This window comes from Callospermophilus lateralis, chromosome 4, assembly GCF_048772815.1.
Source record: "Callospermophilus lateralis isolate mCalLat2 chromosome 4, mCalLat2.hap1, whole genome shotgun sequence".
NCBI classification, from domain to species: Eukaryota; Metazoa; Chordata; class Mammalia; order Rodentia; family Sciuridae; genus Callospermophilus; species Callospermophilus lateralis.
This window is the reverse complement of record NC_135308.1, coordinates 166,135,824-166,155,344: the sequence shown is the minus strand read 5'-3', so window position 1 is coordinate 166,155,344 and position 19,521 is coordinate 166,135,824. Positions and strand designations below refer to the sequence as shown.

At 58.0% G+C, this 19,521-nt stretch overlaps 2 protein-coding genes across 4 annotated transcripts; one reads left to right on the top strand and one right to left on the bottom strand.

Moving 5' to 3' along the window:
- Positions 1 to 701: 701 nt before the first annotated feature.
- Positions 702 to 8,907, bottom strand: Creld2 (CRELD disulfide isomerase 2). Its single transcript, XM_076855511.2, has 10 exons — positions 8,699 to 8,907; positions 8,373 to 8,455; positions 7,614 to 7,724; positions 6,970 to 7,061; positions 5,983 to 6,159; positions 4,393 to 4,488; positions 3,332 to 3,415; positions 2,497 to 2,592; positions 1,937 to 2,077; positions 702 to 962 (listed from the first exon to the last, which is right to left on the bottom strand). The coding sequence occupies exons 1-10, from the start codon at positions 8,822 to 8,824 to the stop codon at positions 907 to 909; spliced, it is 1,062 nt and encodes a 353-aa protein (XP_076711626.1). The 5' UTR covers positions 8,825 to 8,907; the 3' UTR covers positions 702 to 906.
- A 298-nt stretch (positions 8,908 to 9,205) lies between these two features.
- Positions 9,206 to 18,855, top strand: Alg12 (ALG12 alpha-1,6-mannosyltransferase). Of its 3 annotated transcripts, none has more exons than XM_076855509.2 (12): positions 9,206 to 9,401; positions 10,152 to 10,238; positions 10,358 to 10,440; positions 10,986 to 11,173; positions 11,254 to 11,386; positions 13,727 to 13,900; positions 14,115 to 14,309; positions 14,757 to 14,860; positions 15,326 to 15,549; positions 16,911 to 17,080; positions 17,149 to 17,224; positions 17,364 to 18,855. In XM_076855509.2, the coding sequence occupies exons 4-12, from the start codon at positions 11,009 to 11,011 to the stop codon at positions 17,605 to 17,607; spliced, it is 1,485 nt and encodes a 494-aa protein (XP_076711624.2). In that variant the 5' UTR covers positions 9,206 to 9,401; positions 10,152 to 10,238; positions 10,358 to 10,440; positions 10,986 to 11,008; the 3' UTR covers positions 17,608 to 18,855. The 3 variants fall into 3 exon arrangements, with proteins under 3 accessions (XP_076711624.2, XP_076711623.2, XP_076711622.2); XM_076855508.2 differs by lacking the exon at positions 10,358 to 10,440 and adding an exon at positions 9,957 to 10,016; XM_076855507.2 differs by lacking the exon at positions 10,358 to 10,440.
- Positions 18,856 to 19,521: the final 666 nt, after the last annotated feature.

The following is a 19,521-nucleotide window of genomic DNA, read 5'->3' as shown; positions in this document are numbered from 1 at the left end:
TGTCCTCTGTCTCTCTCTGTTGAGCAGGGCAGGTGCAGGGCGTGTGGGGAGGGGGCGTCCCAGTGGGGCTGCAGGAGGCCACCGCCTCTCCACCCCACAGCTGACTTTCTTCTGAGACTTTCTTCATTCTCAGACGAGGACCTGACCCTGGGGTTGGTGGGACTCCTCTTCTTCAAAGCAGCACACAGTCGGTCCTTCCCCACCTGAGCCCCTTCCTCCCTGCATGCTCTGGACACCACTGACTGGCAGGTCACAGGCTGCACTGCTACCAGACAGCTTTTTCTTCTAGAAACAAAACACCTGAGGTTATCAACCTAAAAAGAGCAAAGGTTTGTTTTGGTTGTGAAAGTTCCAATCCTTGACTGATTAGCCGCCTTGCTTGGGCCTATGGTGAGGCAGAGTGTCATGGTGGGAGTGAAAGCGCACAGAAGGGACGGGGTCCCAACAGCCCAGGAGAGGGTGCTCCCCACCTCCCCAGAGCACCACTGGCTGGGAACAAGCCTTCCACACAGGGGCACTTCTGAGCCCGGGCAGCAGGGCAGGCAGGGCCCTCCCGACACAGCCTGCTGGGGAAGGCCTGCGCCCCGACATGCTGCTCTGCTGCGCCCTCTGCAGGCCCAGGCAGTCCTGCCTGTCCCTGCTGGGGCAGTGCTCAAGGCCCACAGGGTCAGCGAGATGAGCCCGCGCGTGCTGTTTCCAACTACTTTCAATGGTCAATTTTATTATAAAGAATGGTATCAAAATATACAAATCTGCTCAAGAACAATCGAGAAGTGCAGCCTTTAAAGGGCCAGGTGAGCGTCCCATTCCCAGGACAAGCTCCTCCCCCGCCATCCACAGGGCCGCCTTTCCCACAGGACGCCACTCTCAATAACTTAAAGGGTGGGACTGACTGACCCGACGCTGTCACAGATCCTCACGTGAGGGCGGCTGTGGCTGGGCTGGGCTTTCTTCCGGGACTTCTGTCAGGAGGCGACAGGGATCACTGACCAAAGGCCCACGGGAAGGCCTCCCATCTTCACTGGGCACACGGGGCACGCAGGAGCTCGCGTCCCAACACCCCTGGCCCATGCCCTGGCTCCCCCTGGACCTGCAGCCTTCCGGGGCAGCCCAGGGCTCTGGGGCCTGGCCTCCCGCCCTGCCTCACTGCTGAGGACAAGCCCTCCTCTCTGGCTCCTGCACAGGCAGGGCCTATGGACGGGGCTTCTGGATCTTACCTTCCTGGTTCTGCACAACTCTTGCTGTGATCTCCCTGAACACTGCCCGCTCCCTCTCCACATTCTAGAACTTTACAAGACCCCCGCCCAAGGCTGAACTGTGCCTCCCCACCCTGCACCTGCAAGTGTGCTCTTGTCTGGAAATAGGGAATCTGCAGCTGATCTTAAAGATCAGGTCGCCGGGGTGGGCCTGGGGCCAATGGGACCAGGACTCCTCACAGAAACCCCAGTTCAGAGAGTTGGACACCCATGCCTGGACAACCATGTAAAGATGAGGAAACGACTGTCTGCAGGCCAAGCACAGGGCCTGGACAGACCCTCCCTCACAGGCTCAGAAAGAGCAGGCCCCGCCACACCCTGACCTCGGGCTCCAGAACACAGAGAGTACCCTTCTGTTGCTGAAGCCCCAGAAAACTGACCCAGACCCTCAGTGGGACCATCTTGCTCTCCTACCCTCCACCTCTCCTTCCCTGCAGCGACCTGCCGACCTGGCCTCACCTTGGACCCCACCGTCCAGCCTGAACACTACTCCTCCACTAGGTGCTGTCCACTGCCCCAGCTTGTCTGTGTCCTATGGAGCTGGTGCCCGGCGTGCGCTGCCGAGGTTGCCCACAGCTGCCTCCCAGGAACCTGTCACCCAAGAGTGCTCTCCTGTTTGTTCCTACAGGCAGCAGGTGTCCCCGAGCCCAGCACCTGGGAGCCAAGGCCGCCTCACTCACCACCCTGTGCCGTCTGCACACAAGCGTCTTCCGTCTCTTCGAAGCCTTCAGGACACACGCAGACGAAGCTCCCTGGGGTGTTGTAGCAGTTCTCGTTTTTCCTCTTACATGCTTTTTCTGCTAGTGAGCATTCGTCTACATCTGAAATAAAAACGTCCAGTTTCCATAGATCACTTCCTTTAGCAAACACACACCAGAGACCAAGAAATCCACCCCGGGAGGCCCAGGGGTTGCGTGTCAGAGAGAGGAGTGACGGAGATCAGGAGAGGCTTCAAGGGGGAGGCCAGGCCCCTGACTGCAGGAAACAAGAGACACCAGGCAGTGTGCAGGCAGGAAGCCTGGGACACCACCGTGAGTGGCCTAGAGCCAAGGGCTGAGCACCCCTAGCCTCAGCACTCACGGCTACAACTGGCCACCATCCCCCGGTCCCCACCCAGGAAAGGTGGAGGACCTATCTGCAGGAAAAGGAGAGCAATTTCCTACCCACTGGGTGATGGTTTCTTAGGGCTCACAGTGGTCCCCGGGGAGGTCCCATCTTCGGCCGAAACAGGATCACTGACCTGCACACTGTCCATCCTCTTTCGAGTAGCCAGAGACACACTCTTTACACTTTGCTGGGCCTTTTCCCGTGCAGCCCACACAGGTGGAGTCACACTCTAGAAACGAGGAGGGAAGGGACGTCAGACCACCTTCCACGCCAGTGCAGGGCCTGAGCCACACTGATGAGGGTCAGAGGTGCCCACAGAGGTGGGAATTCAGGCTTTTCCCTCATCAACCACTGGAGTGACTTTGTAATGACCACCTGCGACCATCGAGCTCCCAAAGAGCCGAGAGAAAGCACTCCGGGCAGGAGAAGCACGGAATACAACAGCCCTCCCCAAGTCTCTTGCTGAAGTGGAAACAGGACTTGAACTTTTCCCAAAGTCACCTCAAGATGGGTGACAGAAATTTGTCCGTCCAGGAGGAGCCTGGGAAAATCTCTGCTGGGGACTACAAGGTCTCCAGTGTGATCTCCTGGTCAGGACCCGGCTGCAACAGCAGAGCTGCAGACATGGGGGTCTGCAGGGACAATGAAGCGGCACGACCTTCTTGGGGACAGGATGACCCTCCACATACATCCCCCTGGCAGGGCAATTTGAAAAGTGATCCCAGACAACAGTCAATGTTAAAAGCTTTAGCTACAACGGCAGCCCAAGTACGTAAGGGTGAGAAACACACCAGACGGTTCAAGGGAGTGTGGAGAAGGCCGTGCCCCCAGGCCCTCGTGTGACGCACGAGTTGGCAGCATGCTGCCGAGGGAGGAGGACCAAGGCCTGTGGCAGGGCCAGAGGTGACCGGTGGACCTGAGGTCCAAGAGCCCCCCAGCCCAGAGAGGACGATGTGCCCACGCCGGACCTTCACACGTGTAGGAGCCATTGACGTTCTCACAGTACTGTGTCTCACTGCAGGGAGGCGTCTCGGCCGCACACTCGTCCACATCTGGAACGGAATAGCAAGGCTGCCTGGGTGGACACCAGTCCCCACAGCCACCATCCTGAGACCTCCAAGGGCAGGGGTGGGGACGAGGTGGCAGCCTGTCATGCTGGGCACTTGGCACCAGGTGGACGGGCTGCAATGGGAGCCGTGACAAACCTCTGGTACTCGGGCACCTGGTGTCCTCCCCCAGGGTGAAACCTGTGGGGCCATGCCCCCAATGTGCCTAAGGCTGAGCAGCTGCTGAGAGGAAAGACCAAAACCAATGCCCGCAGACGGGGAGGGCACCACCAAGCACCTGGCTGCAGCAAGGCCAGGCTGGTGCCCGCTCTCCAGGATGCTACAAAGTGGTTACAGCAGAGGGGGTAACACAAAAGAAGACTGGAGCAGGTGGTGGCCACAGGCAGGCAGGAAACAAGCGGACAATGGTGTGTCGGCCAGGACAGAGCCTCCCAGCACCATGACGCAGAGCACAGAGCAGGCCTGCATTAGGGCAGTGCCCCAAGGTGGGATCTGGGCCATCTCCCCTGTCGGGCAAGAAGCCAGAGCCGCTGTGAGTCAGGGTGGTGGAAGGTCACAGGCAGCTGGTGGCTGGACACAGCTCTCCAGGGGAGGTGTGTGCTTCAGTTTCTCTGGGCCTGCACACCAGGACAGAGGTCCCCCCCACAGGACAGGCACAGTGGGGTGTCGGCCCAGGGAGGCCCCCAACCCTGCCTGAGATGGAAGGTGAGCTCTCGGTACAGTCAGCCACCCAGGGGGCAGCTTGGACCAGCAGCTCCCAGCCACCCTGGGCCACTGGCAACAAGGACACTGTGGCAGGGACAGTCCTTCCTAAAACTGTCACACGTCAGCCTCTACCCAGGCCATGAAAACACCAGATCACCTTCTCACCAACCAGAACAGGGCAGAGACACAGCAGTGGATGAGAGCCTGCTACGACCCTCATGCCCCTGTGGGGTCCCCTGGCCCGGTGCCCTCCTCACCCAGGCAGGTGTCCTCCACGCGCGCCCAGCCCTCTTCACACTCAAGGCAGTCTCTGTTGGTCGGGCCCGAGCATGTCTTGCAGGACTCGTCACAGGCTGGAAGGCAAAGCAGCTGCGTCAGAAACGCCCTGCAATCTCTACCCTCCTTTCAGAAAGAGGACCTCGAGTTCAACAGCGGGACAGAAAGAAGGAGAACAAAAGTTCCAGGCAAGCCAGAGTGGGTCAGCAGGGGGATCTGCTAGTGTGGTTCCGGTATTTACAGACTTCGGTAGGCAAGCAGACCGCAGGCTCCGGGGCCCTTCAGGACTCCAGAGGGTTTCCAGGCCCGGAGAGGACAGCCACCCGAACTCCGGAGCCAACGGGCTGGGTGGGCACGCCCCCAACACTGAGAGAGGAAGACAGGTGCAGGGATCCGAGACCTGGCCTCACCTGTCCCCGAGAGGCACCCTGAGCAGAAGTCCAGGAACAGCTCCCCTGGGCAAGGGCGCTGATGGGGAGAGCTGTGCTGCGGGAGGGAGGGCGGCTTTGCAACCACACTGTGCGTGTGAGCCAAGGCCGCACTGGCCTGTGTGACCTGACGGGCAGCCCTGGAGGCTCCCTCAAGGGAGGGCCCCTGGGGAAGCCTGCCCAGCCCTGGAGCTGTGGCCAAGCCAGGGTTAGCAGGACCCATCCGCAGGAAGGGAGCTGCACAGGGACCAGGCGGGGTCAGACACCCGAGTGGCCTCCAAGAGCCCTCCTAGTTCCTGTGCAGCCAACTCCGGCACGGCTCAGCGCGTCTGAGTGGCCATGAGCACCTCCCGTGTGCCCCACTAAGTGCCAAGCCCGAGAACCAAGGGCACCTACCACAGGGGTGACAACCTGCCACTCTACGAGAGACTTCGAGTCCTTCCCAGGACGTCTCACAGCAGGCGTGAGCAGCTTCTCCTTCTGGGGGCTGTTCAGTGGTGTTTCTTTGGTACTGGGGATTGCACCCAGGGCGCTTTACCATTGACCCCAGCCCCAGCTCTTTTGTGACAGAGTGTCACTAAATTGTTCAGGGCCTTGCTAAGCTGCTGAGGCTGGCTTTGAACTTGTGATCTTCCTGCCTGAGCTTACCAAACTGCTGGGATTACAGAGGTGCACCCTGGCCTGGCTCAGGGCTGTTTCTTTTTTTCTTTTGAATTTCTTTTAGTTGTTGATGGACGTGATAACTTTATTTATTTTTATGGGGGTGCTGAGGATCGAACCCAGTGCCTCACACATGCTAGGTGATTGCTCACCACTGAGCCACATCTCCAGCCCAATTTTGTGATTTATTTAGAGACAGGGTCTTGCTGAGTTGCTTAGCACTTTGCTTTTGCTGAGGCTGGTTTTGAACTCATGATCCTCCTGCCTCAGCCTCCAAAGCGGCTGGGATTATAGGCATGCTGTACTGCACTTGGCTTAAGGGTCTCTCTTAAGGGTCACATCTTCAGGTCTCCTAAGCTCCCCTGGACACGTGGGGCCAAGGAGTCCCTGGTTGCCCCTGTTCCCACCTCCACAGCTCCCGCAGAGGGCTTCCCACAGCCTCACTGTCAGGTGGGCTGGGCAGCACACTGGCACTGGGCCTACCTGTGCAGATGTTGTGGGTCTCATTCCTCAGTGAGCTGAAGTAGCTGCTCACACAGTCCTTGCAGAGCGGTCCCTGGTATCCGATGTGGCACTGACAGGACCCATCCCCCTGTCTGCTGCCATCTCCGTTGCAGTGGCCATTTCCGCTGCAGGGCCTCTCAGAGCCCCCCTGGCATGCTGGGCAGTGGGGGGGAGAATGACAAAAACCCATACTCACCACACACCCAGGGGCAGCTGGTGGGAAAACTCCAGGACACCCCTCAAGTTACTTTTAACCAAAGAGTATTTGGATTTCTCACTAAAATCCAAGCCCTGCACATTCCTGCTAATAGATAAGCCTGCGAGTTTGCTTATGGCACCTGGAGACACCAGCCTCCAGGGGCTGACAGGGTTGATGCTGGATTACCTGCACAGGAACAAGCCACATCTCCTGGTTTCATTACAAAGCATGACTTTGGGACGATTCAAGGTTGCCTGTGCATAGGTGGTGGGACCCCCGGGAGGCATGTGCATCCAGCACGCAGCCAGGGAAAGTGGGAGAGATGGGTGGAAGTGGCTGTAGCACTGGAGGCAGGGTGTGAACGTGAACTGCCACCTAACCCAGCCTGACTAACATGACTGGCTTCTATAACCCAACAGTAAGTTGCAGCTCGAATTTCAATGAGTGCTTCACATCAGGGCCAGTGGACAACCCAGCCACAGTCCTCTGCAGTGTGGGGGCTGCTGAGTCTGTGATCCTTGCACCAAAAGAGCACTGGAACTGACTCAGAGTTCTGCAGTCCGAGGAAGAACTTCTCTGAAGCTAAGCAGAGATGCTGCTCCCCCAGGGCAGGTGTTGGAGGGTCCCTGCTGCACACAGGAGGCAGGGTCCCACACACCAGCTAATGCAGCTAAGGCAGTCCAGTACTCCCGTGGGCTTTTAACCACTTGGGAACCAGAAAGAAACTAGAGGAATGATGTAGACTTGAAATTTCCCCAAGAACATACCACTGCAGTCTGGCCCATAGGTGCCTGGAGAACAGCACACTTTCAGTGTCTGCACACAGAACCACTCGAACAGGTCAGGGTACTTCTTCTTCCTAATGGTTTGAAAATGTCCATTGAATGCAGCATCAAAGAACACTTCTTCCCTTATCCTGTGGGAGATGTTCTAAGGGGCAAGTGGACACGTGAACCCTGGAGTACCAAGCCCTCTAAATGTGTTTCTTACCTACAGATGCAAACCTATGATGAGGTTCAATTTGTAATCAGACACAGTGAAAGATCAACAATAACAACAATTTTTAAAATACTATAACAAGAACTTAATAAAATGCATGAATTGCTCTTTTCTGGATTTTCCATGTAATATTTTCAGACTGCTACCGAGTATGGGAAGAGACCTGGAGGGCAGGGGGCATTGTACAGGGCACTGTATGAGCTCCTGAGGCCCCTCTGGGGGACAAGAGTTAGGTGTGCATAGGAATTTCTAGCTAGCTTCCTGGCTGTGAGAGTCATACTCTGGTAATAAAAAATGGTAACATATGACTAAAACAGGAGACAGGGACAATGGGGACATAGGAGCACCATTGCCTCAGCAACTTCTGGGTATGTCTGGTGACTGCACAGGTGCCACCAGGCCACACACTCACAGCTGCAGCCACCAGGCCTCCAGGCGCTCCTCCTGTTGCTCCACCATCTGGTTGCACTCAAAGTCACTGCTCTCACACAGGCCTTCCAAGATCTCCAGGAGCCGGATCTCACTGAAACACAAACACCATCAGCATCAGGGGGCACTGGCTTACTCACTCAGACAAGTCCTGAGCCCTAACTGTGGGCCAGGCTGGGACCACAGCCCCTCTACTGAAGCAGACCTCAAACCAACACATGGATAGAGGACAGCAGCCCATACCCTGGGGTGGTCAGGGAGGGCAGGCAGGTACCAGGCTCTGGGCAGAGGGGGAAGGGGATTTATCCCACCTGTCAGGGATAAAGAACACTTCTTCCCTTATCCTGTGGGAGATGTTCCAAGGGGCAAGTGGACACGTGAACCCTGGAGTACCAAGCCCTCTAAACCTGTTTCTTACCTACAGATGCAAACCTATGATGAGGTTCAATTTGTAAATCAGGCAGGAGCATTCCAGGAGGCTGGTGTTCAGTTAACATTTTCAAAAGGTCATCCCGTGTATGCAAGGAGAATGGACCACAGGGGACAGGGGGCAGGGCTGAAGCAGCCAGGCCGGTGAGGGGCCATCACATTAGATCCAGGCCGGAGGCAGAGGAGACCAAGGACAGGTGATAGCATCTAAGGGATCCTTCTGTGTATCTGTCCTCATCGCAGGTTCCAAAGGCAGACCCTGGGCTTTCAAGATAGGGCCCTCCAACAACCCCGGTGGTGCTTGGGAGCCAACCTGAATTCGTATTTGGACAGCGTCTTCTCTTCCCAGGCTGTATTGCCGCCACCGAAATTCTTCTTAGCCGTGTTGGCCATCCCCTGAGGAGGTGGACGGGCTAGACTACTCTGCATCTGGGACCCCGCCCCCAGGGGGGCACTCCCCACCATGACCCAAACCTTGCGGTCCCCCGAGACACTGATTCGCACAGCCGGGACCTCGCGTCCATAGCTCTGCAGTCTCCGCGACCCTGCCCGGTTCCCAGGACTCCCACTGCCCCGGCCCCACCGCCCCAGGATCCCTATCGGGGTCCCCGCTGCTCCCGCCCCGACGCCCCGGCCCACCTGGTTGAACTTGTCCACCAGTGCCCGGCACTGCTGGCAGGGCGTCAGCTTCCGAGCTGCGTCCGGAGCGGGCGGCAGCAGCAGCAGCAGCAGAAACCCAAGCGCGGTGCGTGGCGGTGGACGCATGGCGGGCGGGCGACAGGCGGCAAACCGCGGCCGAGCGCTGGGCCTCCGCCCACCCGGCCAGCGTGCCGGCCGTTCCCGGGGCTACTTGACGGCGCCGCCGAGGCCCCGCCCATCCCGAAGCCCGCACACCTCCATTGGCCGGCTGGATCTGTCCCAGCCTGATGTGGCCCAATCCGGGCTCGCCACGAGCGGTGACCAATGGCAAGGCCCCGGGTCAGCTACCAGCGGGAGGGGGCGGGGCGGAGAAATCGGAAGCGGCACTCGCGCCCCGCCCCCTCGTTGCTGCCGGTGGAGGCCATCTTTACTCTGGGCAGGTGGGCGCTCCGCTGTGGCGGCAGTCGGAGACACGGCGGCCATGTTAGATTCGGGAAAGGGCCTTGCCTCCGCTGTTTCCGCCGCCCGGCTTCCGGCTGAGGGCAGTCCCGGCCGTCAAGCTCCGAGGGACTGTGCGGGCGGTGAGAAGAGGTCTGTGCGCGCCACCGAGGCTGGGAACTCGGGGAGAGTGAAGGAGACTTCTAGTCTGCGTTGGTCGTATCGTTCCTCGGGCGTTCCTGCGCGTGACAGCCGCCAATTCTACGTGAGGACCGGGTCTCTCACCTGGGGGCGGCCCTCACCTGGGGACTGGACATTCGCTTGGGTGTTGACCTCTAGCAGAGACGGCTGGGACGCTGTGTCAGGGTCCCTGCCAAGCTGCACGCCCCGCGCAGCTGCCGGTGGCGTGCGTGTCGGTGCTTCCGGTTTCCGTGGTCCCCGGGCAGCGGGAAGGGAGGGCGTCCCCTTGCCGCCCGGGAAGTTGGGCCCAGCACGTCCCCATGCAGACGTGGCCCGCGGAGGCTTTGTGCCACAGGCCTTCCTCAGCCCAGCTGTGTGAGTGCCCGCTCCTGGTGCTGGGTCGGAGGGCCAGCCTCCGTTTTTGATTGTGATGTGACCCTGGTTGGGAAAAACAGCAGAAAACCCTGGCCTCCGGTAGTTTAAAAGAGGGGGACAACTGTGGACAGTGGTTCTAAGTGGCCTTGAGATCTCTTTGGTACTGAAATGGTGTGTGTGCACGTGCAGTGCTGGTGATGAAATCAGGAGCACTCCCTCTCTGGCTACACCTCCAGCCCTTTTTAAAATTTTTATTTGGGGACAGAATCTCACTGAGTCACGCGGTGTGGCCTTGAACTTGGAATCTTCGTGCCTCAGCCTGCAGGTGTGCTGTGTCCAGCTTGGTACCAAATTTTTGTATTTTTTTCTGTACCATTTTGGTTTTTCTAAAACCACTTAAGTCTCTTTCTGCTTTTTCCCCACTGCCCACCACATGGTCTCTGCTCCTTCTGATCTGTAGATGCCCCTTCCTCCAGGACGCCCCTCTGCTTTCTCTGGAGTGCACCAACTTCTTAACCATCTAATCAGGCAGTGGTGTTAATAAATGGTAAGTCCCAGGGCATGGTCTCGCTTTGCTTCTGGCTTTTCTGGATTTCACTGGATAAAATCAAACCTTCTTTAAATCACCCAGAAACATGAAGAAGCATTTTCCCTTCCTCTTCCTAGGTCTTCCAGGGGTGCAGCTGGGTGGTCTCATGGATTCTCAGCAGCTCCATGTCATAAGTCCCTGAAGCCGTCTTTAGGACTGGGTGACTCCTGGCAGGCAGTGTCAATGGCACACATTCAGGGCCATGGCCAGTGTGGTGCCACCTGGGGAAAGCCTGTGTTGCTCCAGGCCCCTGGGAAGTTCAGAGCACAGCAGGGTGGACATCCATAGTCCCACCCCACTGTTCTGGAGGGTGGAGCTTTGTAGCACCCTGAACCCCATGTCCCCAGCAGCTGTGCTGCGTCCAGCCTGCTGCACCCCTGTGGTTGTTCCTTTCTCATCTTTGGGATGTGGGCCTCCCCCAGCCCCTACCCTGCTAGCGCCTGTCTGTCTCCCCTGGCTGGTTCACCTGATTCCCAGGGCAGACTGCAGGTCCTGCAGTAGGCCTCCCAACAGCACTCGAAGCATGTTGGGACAGACAGCTTCTTATGCAGGATTCTCCTTTAACTTCCAGATTTCACAGCATTCCTGCCTGCCTCCCCCAGATCTCACAAATGTGACCTCAGGCATGGTTTCTGAAGCTCCAGGGTCTACTTATCCTTTCAGAATGTGCAGGGTAGGCTTCTGACAGTTTGTTATCTGTCCCAGGCACGTGAAGTCTAAAGCCCCACATGGCTGGAAAGAGGTCGCTCAGCCGGCAGCCTCTGCTGCTGCTGGGGCTGCTGGTTGCAGTCGCGGCCGTCCACCTCTTCTCCTGTCCCTACACCAAGGTGGAGGAGAGCTTCAACCTGCAGGCCACACACGACCTGCTGTACCACCGACTGGACATGGACAAGGTAAGGCTGCTAATGCCTTTGGGGAGGACCTCAGTGTGCTCCCTGCCTGACCGCTGTGCCAACTGCCCCCTCTCTTGCAGTATGACCACCATGAATTTCCCGGTGTTGTCCCCAGGACGTTCCTCGGGCCTCTGCTGATGGCGGCAGTCTCCAGCCCCCTGGTCTATGTGCTTTCACTGTTGGAAGTGTCCAGGTTTTATTCCCAGCTGACAGGTGAGGGTGGACTGTGATAGCAGCACATAGTCTCTGTGGGGCTGGTTGCTTCTCATTTGGGAATGTCCTCCTTACAGCTCCAAATGTCAAAAGCCCTTAGTTGCTTTTATTTTTACTTCTTAATTTTTTTTTGCTTCTGGGGATTGAACCCAGGGGTGGGGTGCTTTACCACGGAGCTACATCTCAGTCCTTATTTTTCAGTTTGCAACAAGGTCTTACCGAGTTGCTGAGGCTGACCTCAAACTTGGGGTCCTTCTGGGATTATAGGGGTGTGCCTGTGCCTGGCTGCTCTCGGTCACTTTGGGCTGAGGCTCAGAGCATGGCCTTGCAGGCAGACCAGGGATGGGTGGCATGCTCTGTGCCTCCACAGGGCCAGCGTGGGAAGGCAGGTGCCTGTGAGGCCCTGGCTCCCTCCTCAGCGGGACAGCCTGCAATGCAAAGAGTCCTTGCTGCAGGACAGTGGGCCTGCTTTGGGGAGTAGGCAGACAGCCTCACGTTCTTGGGGGCCACTGTGCTGGCCTATGTACAGGTCTCTGGGACTTCCCTGTGTCTGTGAGATGTGTGGTGACATGGATGCGTGTGCTGATGTTTGGGGCACAGCACACACAGGCAGTGTGCAGTGGCCATGTCTGGGCAGTCAGCATTTCTGGCTCCTGGGCCAAGGCCGTTTCTGTGGGAAAGCCTGAGGCTCTCCTTGTTCTCAGTCTCCTGTAAGCTGTTAGCAGTCACCTTTTGGTGCCACATGTCCCGTGGAGCACCATAGTGTGTTGCTGCTAACTGCACTTTGTTGCTTGTGTTTTTTCCCAAAACTAGACTGAGAACCTTCTGTGTACATTGTTCCACCACATGATTCTATTTTTTTTTTTTTAATAATATATTTATTTATTTATTTATTTTAAAGAGAGAGAGAGAGAGAATTGTTTTAATATTTATTTTTTAGTTTTTGTCGGATACAACATTTTTGTTGGTATGTGGTGCTGAGGATTGAACCCAGGCCGCACACATGCCAGGCGAGCGCGCTACCACTTGAGCCACATCCCCAGCCCTAATATGTTTATTTTTATGTGGTGCTGAGGATCAAACCCAGTGCCTCATGCTTTTGAGGCAAGCGCTCTGCCACTGAGCCACAACCCAGGCCCAATGGCTGGTTCTTTTTAGGCAGTGATCATCATTTTTCCTCTTCAGTAAGTTTTTATCACATCTAATACGAATCATACTTAAGTTTTCCCAACTCACTCAGACGTGTTATTCTCACAGCCCATTTATGCAGCCTGCATGGAGACCTTTTAAAGTGCAGCTCTGCTTCTTGGAAGGGCTGATCAGGACTTGGAGGTTGACCACCACATGGGCAGCTAGCTAGTTATGCCTGTTGTGCAGAAGTCTTGGCGCAGGGGCAGGTAGAGAGGGTTGGGCCACAGTCTGCGGAGGAAATCTGCACTTCCAGGTTGGGGTGCACTTTCCCCAGAGGCCTCTGTATCCTGGGCAGTGGAGAGACGCTTCTCATTTGGTTGAGAGCAAGGCCTGGCTGCTGTCTTCCTTCCTGACGGCACTAAGGCAGTCTGGAGACTGACTCCTTACAGGAAGACAATAATGTCCCCTGGGACTGGGGCTGTATCATAAACTGTCATTGTCTGCCAGCCCTGTCTTGGGCACTCAGGGATGGTTAGACACCCAGGAAGAGAGAGGGCAGAGGTAACCCCAGGTACAGGTGAAGGGCCTCAGACACAGACTCAAAGGAAATAAAGGAACTTCACAGAGTACCACGTGGAAGCCGCCAGTGGCATCTCAGTGCTAGAACGGCAGCTGGACTTGCCTCTTCGTGGACATCAGTTCCAAACAGCCGGGGCAGGCCCACCCCACAGACACCAGCTCGGCCTCTCGAGTCTGTAGCACCAGCCCCCTGAGGCTGCCCATGTCACCTGGCCTGTGACCTTCACAGGGGCACTTTGCAGTCCTGGCCTCCAGAAGGCCATTTCTTCCCAGCTTCAGTCTCTGGCAGCAGCCATGAGGTCTGTCTACTCCAAGAACATATGGTATCTGCTAGCCCTGTCCTGGGCACCTCCACAAGCCCACTGGCTCTGGGCAGCTCCCATCAGCATCCTGCCCATGGCCACTGTTTCATTCCTGGGCCCCTGGCCAGCTCGCGGGGCCCAGGGCAGAACTAGGGCCAGGCAGTGCAGTTCCCAACAGAAGTGCCAAGGACAGGGCACAGGTCTCTAATTCTGGGACCAGAGATGACCCCTCAGGGTTGCTTTCCTGTCCCCTAACACCTGGAAGGACTGGATGCTTCACTGTCCCCTTCAGTCATGGATATTGCTGTCTGTCTGTCTGTCTGTCTAGTCAGAGGAGTCCTCGGGCTCAGCGTGATTTTGGGACTCTGGGCATTACAAAAAGAAGTGAGACGACAGTTTGGGGCCACGGTGGCCACCATGTTCTGCTGGGTGACGGCTACACAGTTCCACTTGATGTTTTACTGCTCGCGGACGCTCCCCAATGTGCTGGCCCTGGCTGTGGGTATGTAGTCACAGGCTCTGCCGGAAGACCCTGCCCTGAGCTGAGCTCCTCAGAAACACCACCCGTCATCCGAAGCCAGGCCCCTCTGTTCTCAGGGCTGGGTTCAGATGCACCCACTGCATGGCGGTTGTGACTTACAATGCTATGAGCCTCCCTCGTTGCATGGGTGTGTTCTGAACTGGGTGGGACTGTGACAGGTGCCCATGTCTTGCAGTCCTGCCGGCCCTCACGGCCTGGTTACAGCACCGGTGGACCCTCTTCATCTGGCTCTCGGCCTTTGCGACCATCATCTTCCGGGCTGAGCTGTGCCTACTGCTGGGTCTCATGCTGCTGCTGGCGCTGTACCACAGAAGGGTCTCTGTGGCCAGACTGCTGCAGCACGCCGTCCCTGCGGGCGCGCTCTGTCTAGGTAGGTTGGCCTTGCAGGCTGGTTTCAGGTGGATTTCGTTTTATTTCACAAGGACGGAAATTTGGGTTTTAAGAAATGTTAAACAGAGTTACCCTGACTTTAGAGTACTCAAGGGTCTAAGTCCAGCTACCGGCAAGCTGTTCTCTGTGGTGGCTCCATGATTGCTCTCTGCTGCTGCCTGGGATCCTCTGCCTGCCCCTCTGTCCTGGGAGCTGCCCAGCTGGGTGGAAGGCCTTGGGTGGGGAGGGGCAGCTCATCTGCAGCTCTGGGAAGCTCTTGTTGGGGAAGTGGTGTCCCTGGCATGGTCAGAAGCTTTCCTGTGAAGCAGACGGTGGTGTCTGTGGCCAGGAGGCCACTCTGCAGGGGCTGACTGCCCCTGGGGAGGACTCCAGGGCTTGCGTGTGACAGGTGGCCATGCTCCTCACTGGGAAACTTTGTTTCTACCAGGACTGACGGTCACTGTGGACTCCTGTTTCTGGCGCTACCTTGTGTGGCCGGAAGGAAAGGTGCTCTGGTACAACACTGTCCTGAACAAAAGTTCCAACTGGGGCGTATCCTGTGTGCCTCTGCAGGCAGGGTGGGTGTTGAGGACTGTCCTCCCTGGCTCCCTGTACGCACCCTGGGAGCACCCACCTCCCTATGGCGCATCCCTGCTTCCCCGAGTCCTGGTGATGAGCCACCCTAGAGAAGTGCCGACTGGAGGGCCCCAGACACATGTGGGTCGTTGTGGCTCCCCAGGGCCCATGGCACCTATGTGCTCTGTTGTTAAAGTGGGGACAGGGGCAAGAGGAGGGACCCCCTCCGCTGTGCCTGGGGTCCCTCTGCTGTTTCTGAGGTGCAGGCTGAGCCCTGGCCTTTCCTGAGATGTTGGCCCTGATGGGTCCCATGAGGGTCCCAACCATGTTTAGCAGGCTGTGTAAATAGGAGGCCGGTGAGCCTCGACCCTGCTGCCCAGCTGGGGTTCCGCTAAGTGGACATGGCCCTCTCACCCACACTTCCTTAACCCTGGCTGGAAGACCTCCCCACTGCTGTGGTACTTCTACTCGGCCCTGCCCCGGGGCCTGGGCTGCAGCCTTCTCTTCGTGCCCCTGGGCGTGATGGACAGGCGGGCGCGGGTGCTGGCTCTGCCGGCGCTGGGCTTCGTGGCGTCCTACTCCCTGCTCCCGCACAAGGAGCTGCGCTTCATCATCTACACCTTCCCAGTGCTCAACGTGGTGGCCGCCAGAGGCTGTGCCTACCTGTGAGTCCTGCCCTCCTGCTGCTGTCTTCCTTCCCTGTCCCTGTGGTGCTGGGCATGAAGCCAGGGCCCGTACTACTGCACTGCTGCTTGGCCGCTGTCTTTGAAGATTCGCAGGAGAGCTTGCTCCCTGGTGGGCACTGACAGAGGGGACATGTTGTGAAGCCTGGGGGCTGGGTGCACCCTGCTGGCTGGTGCCTGTCCGTAGCTGGGCTTTGCTGCCTGCCCTGGGGCTGGCCCATGCGGTGAGGGCACCTGGTGGGCACACTGGCTTGTCCAGATAGGAGCCAGCTTCTGCACCACCGTGGCCACGGGAGTGTGTAAGGTGGGGCTGGGCCCTAGTCCTGCTGGGAGTCTGTCTGATGGTCCTGGATGGCCAGGGTAGGGTCAGGCTGTACACTGTAGGCTTTCCAATGCATGAGCCATGGCAAACAGGAATCCCCAGCAGGGCGGAAGCCCTCCCGCAGGCACCTAGGCCCGGGCCACTCCAGAGCTTGCTTGCTGAAGTCCCTTGCTGGAGTGGGGTGGGCGAAGTCACATAAGCTGAAACTCTGCATCTTAGTTGCCCAAGGTGGAGGAGAGGCCAGCCACGACCTTGACCTTGGTGAACTTTCTGTAATGAGCCAGAGTTGTGGCTGTCTTCCGTAGGCCATGCAGCGCGGCAACACCTAACTCTAGTCACTGGTCAGCCCCAGGGCAGCAAAAGCCTGGGCATCTGGGTAAGGCCAGGCCCAGACTGAGGAGAGCACAGCTGGGGACGTGGGTTCATGTCTTGAAGGTGGAAGCCAAACATGGGGGTGACACTGTTGGGAATTTAGACTGGGACAGGTGGGTGGCAAGGCCTATAAGGAAGATTGCATGCCAGCGTTCGGAGGGGTGGAAGGTCACAGTCACAGGTGGGGTGGCTTGAAGGTCATGGTCAGCAGCTCTCAAGGATAGGACAGGACAAGAACCCATTCTTGCACAGAGGGGTCATGCAGGGGGCCCTCAGCAGGGGACTGTGTGGGGAGCAAGGCCTGGCTGGTGGTTTTCGCATGCTGCCCGTTGTCAGTTTTCCTGGAGGTGGGTGGAATGGTGCCAGTCCTCCCCTCCCTGGGGCCTGAGGCCTGGGTCTCTTTGCTTCTAACTGTTCACAGCAGAAGCAGAAGCCCTCAGGCCCCGCAGTGACTTGGGAATCCTTAAGAGCATGCGTTGTTCTGAGAGTTTAGGTTTTAAACTGGCATCTCGGGTGGAAAGGCCTCCTGAAGGGGCCTGTGACCACCTGTGCGAGGGGGCTGCATGTCCTCGGTGACTGACTGAGTGGGAGCAGGTTGTCCTGGACGTTGCTGGGCACTCCTTGTGGAACTCAGTCATTCCTTTTTCAGGCTGAATAATTACAGAAAGTCTTGGCTCTACAAGGCGGGGACCCTGCTTGTGGCGGGACACCTGGTGGTGAATGCCGCCTATGCTGCCGTGTGCCTGCGCGTTTCCCACTTCAACTACCCTGGTGGCATCGCCATGCAGCGGCTGCACGAGCTGGTGCCCCCCTGGACAGGTGGGTGCCGGGGTGCCGTGGGCCCGCCTGTGGGCCCGCGTGGTCTTCACCCAGTGTGGTCCCCCTAGATGTCTTCCTGCACATCGACGCAGCCGCCGCCCAGACAGGTGTGTCGCGGTTCTTGCAAGTCAACAGTGCTTGGAGGTATGATTCTGGAAGCGCTCCTCTTTGAGGCCACCTCCAGGTCCCCATGGGGCACCCAGAGCTGTGGGGAGGGCTGTCAAGTGGCGCAGGTGGCAGGTGGGGATGGGTGTACATGGGACGGCCCGATCTTCTTCCCCAGATACGACAAGAGGGAGGACCTGCAGCCCGGGGCGGCAGACATGCTAGCCTACACGCACATCCTCCTGGAGGCAGCCCCCAGCCACCTGGCCCTCTACAGGGACACACACCGTGTCCTGGCCCGCATCCTGGGCACCAGTGGTGTGAGTCTGAACCTGACCAGACTGCCTCCCTTTGACATCAACCTGCAGACCAGGCTGGTGCTTCTGGAGAGAGTTGTCCAGCCGTCCAAAGGGGATAGGTGACAGCGTGCCCCCAACACTGCCCCCAGGGCAGGCAGGGCTGGGACCTGTCCACCACCATTCCTGGGGCACACAGCTTGACAGGACAAGGCCTCAGAGCTGCTGCCACAGGCACTGGTGGCCCCGGGGACCCCTTCTCATCATCTGGGCACCCTCACAACCAAGAGGGGATAGCAGGCCAGGCAAGACAGTCCCAGCAGCTGGCTGGTGGTGGCCCTCACTGTGCACTGCCCCCAGGTGCACGTGCTGCCCATGGCCAGGGCCTCAGCACCTGCCCTCCCACCCCTGCAGCTTCTGTGCTCACAGGCCCTCACGTGCATTCAGGTGATTTCAGGAGGTAAACATGTTGAAAAGAATGAGAATGAACGTCTCAGATGTTTTCTTAGGCAGTGTCTCTCATTTGCAGTTGCTTCTGGAGGCCACCCTGTCTAGCACTGCGTTGGGGGAGTCTGGTGCAGTCATGCTGTACTGAGCAGACTTCAGGGTGGGATACTGCCAGGCACAGGGTGACAGAGAACAGGTCACTACCGTGAGCTCACGTGCACACTGCAGGCACTGCACGTGTACCTGCGGGTGCACCGGCACCAAGACGTGTTTCCTGAGTCTGCTGAGCGCGAGCTGTTCACAAAAAGCTCATAGGGTTCTGGGCTCCCTCTACCCAACTCTGTTCCATGGTGAGAATCCTGGCTTCCAGCGGTATCCACACATTGACTGCTTTGCTCAATAAGAAGACATTAAATAGTTTGTCACACAATTGTACAAAACAAACCCACCATAAAAAGGTGAGCTTTGTGAGGGTTCTTCACTCCCACCCACGACTACAAGGGGAATGCGCTCCCTGGGTTGGCTGCTCCCGGCCTGCGTGGGGTCGTGTGGGGCCACTCTTCCCCTGAAGTCCCCGAGGCCCACCGCCCTTCCTCGTGGCCGTGCAGACCATGACACGAAGCTCCAGAGCACACTCTGGCAGAGGGCAGGCTCGGGCACCCTTTCTTACAGGAAGTTCCAGTGTGCATTCTGGAGGTGGGCAGGCCTGGGCCCCTTCTTACGGGAGCATCTGTGCGCATTTGCCCTCTGCTCTTTCCACCGTGGAATCTCCTGGAAAGTGCAGCGTCGGGGCTGCAGAGCCGGCTCACTGCTTCCCAGGGCCACACAGACTCGGGGATATAGATGTGCTGTGGCTACTCAGCCGACCGCTCTCCGAAGGGGCATTTAACTGATTTCCAATTTTCAATAAAATACAGATTCGAGTAACCAGGAGCACTTGTATTTTCCTACCGTGCATCTCCAGGGTACATTCATGGACGTGGGCACGTGGGTCGGACGGACAGGCCAGTCCTGCTGGCCTCGCCAGATCCCTCCGCAGGGTGCTTCTGTTTGCTCCTCGCAGGGCCAGTGCTTGGCCTCTGTTTTGTTTCCCGTGCCAGTGGAGCAAATGCCCTTTCTGCGGGTTCAAGGGCTGGTTTGTGAGCCGTCTGTTCGTTTCTTTGATCCCTCTGTAGGCTTTTATTAAATGGACCAGACATCTGGGGGTGTCCACCCGCTCCGCATTCCGAGTGGACTTCACGTCGAGTCCTCTCTGGGGCCAGCCACCTGCTCCTGCCCGCACCCTCAGCTTGGCGGGGTCGCTTGCCCGGCCCAGGGACCTGAAGGATTTTCCAGCTGTTGCTTATTTTGGAACCTGCACGTTCCTTCCTGCACCCTGGGCTCCCGTGCATCCCCGCGCAGGTGAAGCGGGCCAGCGCGGCACTGGGCCTCAGCCACGCGCCTCTGAGCCGGCCAGGGTGGCCTCTGGGTGTTCAAGTCCTGGGGTTCACGTCCTCGGTTGGGTTCCAAAAGAGTGGCGCACACGGCGAAGGTTTATCCACATTTCATTCCCATCACCCAGCCGGGCTGCAGCTTGTCCCCTTGCCTAGCCTA